General features: G+C 44.5%; 1 protein-coding gene across 1 annotated transcript; it reads right to left on the reverse strand.

The window, feature by feature from the left end:
• Positions 1-351: 351 nt before the first annotated feature.
• Positions 352-6,277, reverse strand: LOC118013049 (CMRF35-like molecule 1). Its single transcript, XM_035008711.1, has 3 exons — positions 6,033-6,277; positions 2,362-2,694; positions 352-880 (listed from the first exon to the last, which is right to left on the reverse strand). Exons 1-3 carry the CDS (start codon positions 6,070-6,072, stop codon positions 702-704), a joined length of 552 nt encoding a protein of 183 aa, XP_034864602.1. The 5' UTR covers positions 6,073-6,277; the 3' UTR covers positions 352-701.
• Positions 6,278-7,166: the final 889 nt, after the last annotated feature.

The raw sequence follows: 7,166 nt of genomic DNA on the forward strand, positions 1-7,166 counted from the left end.
ATTTCACTATCTTCCTCTTGCTGAGGAGATGGCAAGTGGTGCACGAGGGAAGAGTGCTTCCCCGGGTCACTGGTCCAGTTAACTTGGACCCACGGTCAGCTCTGGTCTCCTAATCCCACACCAGGCGTGTCTGCATCCAATGCCTGTGTTCTTCTGTGGTGTATGTAGAAGCTGGAGCTGGTTACTGAATTAAGAATATGCCCATCAGGATCTGCTGAATGAGGAGGCACAAGCCACCCACATGGGTGGGCAGGGAGCTCCCTCAACAGCCAAGCTTCCACTCTGGGGACATGAAACAACCAGGGTCATTTTAATGGAAGGCACAGTTTCAATACACCCACACAAAGGAAGGAGAGTCACAAAGTTTATTGCTTACAGCTGTAGGGGAGAGATGCCCAGTGAGCCTGGGAAGGGCAGTCCTCCATCCCAGACCACAAGCGAGCAGGAGACTGAGAGCAGGGTGGCAGGTCCTGTTACTTATAGGGTGGTCGGGACAGAGGTCACTGATTTTTCATGGGCTCAACTCCAAGTGATTATTTTGAAATGTGTCCCAGGAAGAGCAAAGTAGGAACTTATGGAGGAATTCTAAGCTTGGGGCCTTATCTAAATTTTAGATTTCGTGTGTAAACAGAGTTGGCATACTATAAAATGCCTGGGCAGCAACTCATCAATACAACAGCTGATTGTTCTCAAAAGTTGTTTTACTCGCCCCAAATGGTCATGGAGAATGTGTGCTTTTTTTGATTGATGGACAGCCGGTTCTTCTTCAGCTCTGATCCAGTGGTTTGAACAAGGATGGTGCAGCTATTCAAATCAGCATCTGGACACCATGACTTCACGTAGGTCTCCCACCCTGGGCCATAGTGACAGTGCACGGTCACTTGCAGGTGTGAATAGATGGAAGGAGATAATGAAGAAAAGAAAAAGTTTATGAATTAGAAAGGAAATATAAAATAGAGAAGACTAAAAAAGCCAGCAATTACTTTTTAAACAAAATAAAACCCTTGCAAGATAGTCATGATAAAATGATAGGTCTGAATAACTGATACGAGGAATGAAAAAAGGTACATCACACAATATCCTGAGCATATTAAAAAGGAGAGGTAGCAAGGGGACAGAATAATAAAAGGATATCTAAAAAAGTTTATGCCAATAAATTCAAAACTTTAGGTGGAATAAACAACTTTCTAGCAAAAATGATAAAATATGCTAAAATTAGCACAAAAGTGTTAGACAACTTGAATCATCTTGCAATTATTTGAAAGAATCAAATCCATTATTAAAAGTCTCTAGAAGGGGCACCTGGCTGACTCAGTCAACAGAGTGGGACTCCTGATCTCAAGGTCGGGAGTTCAGCCCCACCTGGGTATAGAGCTTACTTACTTACTTAATTAATTGAACCGTCTCCAAAAGGAACCTCCAAACCTATAGAGCTTCAACTGACCTATCTGATAACATTTAAGGAATAATGTCTGTCTTACACAAAAAATTCCAGGACATAGGAAAGGATGATACAATCTCAAATCCATTTAATGAGACTAGCATACTCTTGATGCCAAAACCTGACAAGGGCACTTCAAAAAAGAATGTTGTAAACAAAAAAATCACTCTTCAACATAAATACAAAAGTCTGTAACAAAAATACAGCAAGTTCTATATAAACAAGATAATACATCATCACCAAGTTGGGTTTATCCCAAGAATGCAAAATTGTTTGAACATGAGAAAATCAGTTAAGCATAATATACATTAACAGAGTCAAGGAGAAAAATCATATGATCATATCATAGATGCAGACAAAAGTATTTGATAGATTTAAAGAGCCCTTTGACTGGGGAGGCCTTTTCAGACCTCATGAATCAACCACAGCACCCCCACTGTGCTGGGCCTCTTCCCTCTCAGCCCGGGTATGGAACAGGGCATGGGAATAGCCCCTATGAAGTCACTGCCCCAAACGCCAGAACGAGCAAGGACACGTGGGCACCAGAGGTCCAGGAAAGCATTGGCAGGAATTGGGGTCTCTGGGTCCCAGCGAAGAAGGTCCTTTGGTCCACGGATGAAACTGGGACCATGACCTTGATCTCTATGGACAATAGACTCAAGCACTGTGCTGTGCAGAGAAACAGGTACCCAGAAAGGCTTGATCCGTCCTGGAGGAGGTGCTGGGAGCCATGAGAGCATCTAAGAGAAGGCCTGTCCCTCCCAACCCATGGGGTCAGTTGGGGTCCTAGAAGAACTCAGGACTCAAGCCCCCTGTGTGACAGTTCACTCCAAGTGACCTTAAGTCACTGGAGAGGAACCTCAGGGACCAGGACAGAGAAGACCCTGAAGAGACACCTCCACACCCACACATACTCTTACCTGGGTCAATGGTCACTTTAACTTGGACCCCAAGGTCAGTTCCAGATCTCTCAATCCCACACCAGTAAGTGTCTGCATTGTTCCACCTGAGCTCCTCCATGGTCACGGTGAATGTGCGTGATTTCTGATTGTCCTTGATGGACACATGGTGACCCTTCTCTTCCCGCTCTGATCCATCGGTTTGAACGAGGATATGGCAGTCTTTCCACTGAGCTCCTTGACACCACCACTTACTGTAGGTCTCCCACCCGGGTTCATAGCGACACTGCACAGTCAGTGAGCCCCGCAATGGGCCACTCACTGCATTGGACACTGCTATGAGGGCAGATGAGCCTGAAAACACAAAGCCATGTGCTTGTCACACCCCACCCCACCCCCTGAGGGCAGAGCCACAAACTCCTGCATCACAAATAGCTCCTATAAACCCAAGAGTCTGATGAGTTGAGTAACAAAAAATACATCTTCCACAAGACAGACCTTTGTCCTTCAAAACTCCACTGGGTCAAAGCCACCACAGAAATCACCTAAGAGCACAACTACACATCTCAGAGACACAAAAATGTCCACACTGAGCAGTGACAGCTTCTGATAATCCACTCCTCCCCCTCCCCATGGTCAATGTCATCTGGAGAGCAAATGATCCAATGGAAGGCTTGGCCCAGTCCACTTCAGCCCATTGTCCTCGTGCAAAATGTGGGCTCTGTGGCTTCAGATCTCTTCATTTTTCTAGAGTAGCCAGGAATCCAGATTTTGTGTGGAACCTCTCAACTTGAAAACACTGCTGACCAGCACATAAACAGAGCAAGGGAATTTCTGTGTCTTTAGAATCCTAAGAATTATCTACAAAACTATCTGGCAAATTCATTAGTGGGATAATTTCTTGATTACATGAAATTGTTTTCCCCTGAATATTGACTATTCGAGTTCTTTGATGGTTCTTGAATCTGTTCTATTGTCTTGGTTCTTTTTTCCCAGATACTTTATCTATTTCATAGAATATGTATTAGCATAAAGTCCTACATTTAGAAAGTATCCTTTATAATTAAAATGTTCATGTCTGTTTTAATTACACGTTCTGACCACATGTGCTGTGTGATTTGTGTGGCTTACACCTACTACAGGATGTCCTCCTCCTTGTTTCTACTCTCTGCCTGCACGTTTTTTACACGTTAAACTAGTTTTGAGATTAGTCTGTAAGTGTTACTGTTTTTATTTCCTAAGTTATTAATTTCTCATATGTATAATTTTATTCCTCTTCTTTCCTCCAGATTACCACTTACGCTCTTTTTCCAATTTGCTAAGTTAAAGACAGGGATAATTTTCTTCCTTTTGAAGATGAATTAAAGCATGTGAAAGGCAAAGAATTTACTTTGGTTGGCTTTACAAATTGAGATATAATTCACTTATCATGAATTTTAAGTGTATACGTCAGTGGTTTTTAGAGTATTCACGTGGGCGCCATGTGAAGTTGGGCCACCATCACTTCCAATTCCAGAACTTTCGGTCACTGCAGAAAGAAACCCTGTACCCCTTGTCATTCCCCACGTCCCTCTTCCCTGAAGCCTTTGGCAACCACTAATCTACGTTCTGTCTATTGATTTCTCTATTCTAGACACTGTATATAAACAGAATCCTACAATCATAGCCTCCTTGTCTGGCTTCAGCCACTTAGTATAATGTGTGTTAAGGCTCCAGTCCATGGTAGGGAAGGGCATATTTAGCTTATCCATTCATCAGCTGATGATATATGGGTTGTTTCAACATTTTAACCCAGTGAATAATGTTGCTATGAGCAGTTATGTACTAGTGTCTGTATTGATTCATGGTGAGGGAAGCTGCCACTGTGTTCACAACAGAAGTTCCAGGATGGGTTCTCTCAAGAGTCCATAAGAAGCTGCTGTGATTCTGAGAAACTCCCACCAATTATCTTCAACCTCCACCAGCAGAGTAAGGGTTCCCAAGAGCGAGACAGGAAGCCACCCTGAATCTCTCATCTGACCATGCACACTTCAGCTGCCCCCAGAGGGTAAGGCTGCTCTCCCACCTTCTAAATCTCTGGCAGATGCTTCCATGGACAAACTCCAGCCCATAGAAGGAAGGTGACTGGAGGAAAGGTGATTCCCAGGTTTTGCTCAGTGATGCAGAAGAGGACTTAGAAGGGGTGGTAGTGATGTCAACCTCAACAGATGAGCCTGTGCTGTTCGCCCCTTGATCAATCTGCCCCTATATTGTCGAGGACTGAATGTTTGTGTTACCCCACAATTCCTGTGTTGAAGTCCTAAGCTCCAATGGGATGGTACGTGAAGATGGGGCCATTGGGAGGGCATTAGGGTTAGAGATCATGATGGGGACCTCAGGATGGGATCAGTGCTCTCATAAGAAAAGACACCAGAGAGCTTCTCTCTCATTCTTTCTCTCTGTCTCTGTCTATCTCTGTCTCTGTCTCTGTCTCTCACTCTCTCTGCCTCTCCTTGCCTCTGCACAAGGTGGAGGTCACCATGAGAAGGTGGCTGCCTGAAAACCAGAAAGAGAGCTTTCATCATGAACTGAATCTGCCTGCACCTCTATCTTGGACTCCCCAGCCTTCAAACTGTGAGAAAAGAAATTTCTCTAGTTCAAGCCACTCAGTCTATGGTATTTTGTTCTTATGACTCACATGCATATGTAACTCTTTTATGAACTTCCAAGTTAAGAAAATAATAACATGCAAGTGTTCCCAATAAGTGTTGTACATGCGAATCTCCCCATTGGAGTGTTTTACTTCTACACATATCATGAAGAAGTCAATGGATGAGTAAATGAGGTCATTTTATTTCCCATGATGACCTCCTTCCCAGAAGAGACACTGTCTGCATCCTGCCCCAAGCTACGTGATTCTGGAGGATGAGAAGGAACAGAGTTGGGGTTCAGATGTTCCTACCTTACTAGATCCTGTCTTCTCTGAGCTTCAAGAAACAGCTGCCTCCAAGGATTTGACATCCAGCCCAGAAATAGACACCTTCTAATCTCTGTCTTTCCTCCCTCGTGACACCACTCATTGTGTCTTGGTTGTTGCACTGACCAAACTGGACAATGTTCTGGTTTTTGGCTCATCCAGAGCAGAGATTCAGGCAGGCTAATGTGTGTAGTTGAGCAGCTCTCCCGAGAATCTGTCACACCCAGGTTTTGCTCCCTGTCTTCCTCTCTCTACTCTGAGCTCTTCAGAAGAGAGGGTCTCGAATGTAGCTGCAAGTCAAGACCACTGTGCAGGCTTTTAAATGATCCAGATGTCTGAACCCCATTTTGACTCAGTGGGTCTCAGCTGGAGCCTGAGATTCTGGCTCCTTAAAAGTTCCTCAGGAATTGACATTATGTATGTTATGTATTTATTTCTGCATGTATGAATATATCCATCCATCCATCTATCCATCCATCATCCATCATCTATCTATCCATCTATCTGCCAGGGATGGTAAACAGTGCCCTAAAAACAGGCACCATATTATTTATTTTTATTTTCTTTCCCCAACACCTAACTTAGAAGCTGTCAGGTAAAAAAAATTTTTTTAATTTTTTTTAATGAGAAAAGGTCTGGATGAGTTAAAGGCCCTGCCTTTTCCCCCAGGACAAAACCTGTCTGCTTTCTGCCCAGCTCTGCAGGTGCTCTGTCCTGAAGCACCCACCCCACTCACCTTGGACGATGGGAAGGAACAGAACCAAGAGCAGCCACATATCCTTCTGCCTGTGTTGTCTCCCTGGTGCTCAGCTAATGCCCACTGTCCTCCAGGGACTGGAACTGAGCTCAGAAGCAAAATGCCTTCTATTTCTCTAAATCGTTCTTTTAGAGTTTCTCTCATCTACTTCCCTATTTTTTTTCTTCAGTTATTTCCTAATTTCATTAATTAGGAGAAAGGCAGTGCCCTCCTTTAGAAGCCTATGGCTGACGTGAGTTGTCTCAATGATTTGGGGAAGCAAAGCGTCCCACTGCCCACAGTGCCATTTACCAGGATGTAGGAGGAGCTGTGTCAGGCCCCTCCCTCTCAGGCTTCCCCCTGAGGTCCTGAGGCCCTCTGATGCAGAGGTGCCATGGGGAGATTTTAAGGAAGGAGAAGTGGCCTTTTCCCATCAGCTTCATTGTGACCTAGACACTTCCTCTGCCACCTGTTGGTATATTTCCCCTGACTGTGGACTAGGGCCACTTCCCAGCCCCAAACTGCTTATGCTAATGCCCTCCTAAGTGACTTTCCCACAAGGGTCCCCTCATCTTTCACATGTCCTCTCCTCCCTCTGTCCTCTGTCCCCTTTCCCTCTCCTCTCTGAGTCAATTCTTCTGTCTCCTTTTTTCTTTTATGTTTTCCATATTTATGAGGGTAGTTCTACCTCTTGGGAGGATTTGGTTTGGCTTTTTGTGTTTACTGTCTCTTCCAGTCTTTGGATGAAATGTTCAGTGTAGGAATTATATTTTCATTTCAAAAGCTCCATTTTGTTCTCTGCTTGCTATTGTTTTCAGAACTCTCCTCACCGTGTGGTTTGGTCCAGTCTGGTTTGGTCCTTCTCTTTTATATCTCACACAAGCCTCAAGGGCTGATTGTGGTTGGTCATCTGACTGTAATGGAGAATGAGCCCAGAACATAGCTGATCAGAGCTCTGAGTATGTGGGGGCAACACAGCTTGTGAAACAGGGGTGTCGGATTGTACCAAGTTCTTTGAGCTTCCATCCCTTCTTGAACTACAAGCTATGCTTTCACGAGAGTGGGCAGAGGGGTTGTCTAAATTCCAGAATGAAGAGGACCAAAGGTGGCCTCCAGCATCTGCTCTAGCTGCCT

This window comes from Mirounga leonina, unplaced genomic scaffold, assembly GCF_011800145.1.
Source record: "Mirounga leonina isolate KUSES-001 unplaced genomic scaffold, KU_Mleo_1.0 Mir_152067, whole genome shotgun sequence".
NCBI classification, from domain to species: Eukaryota; Metazoa; Chordata; class Mammalia; order Carnivora; family Phocidae; genus Mirounga; species Mirounga leonina.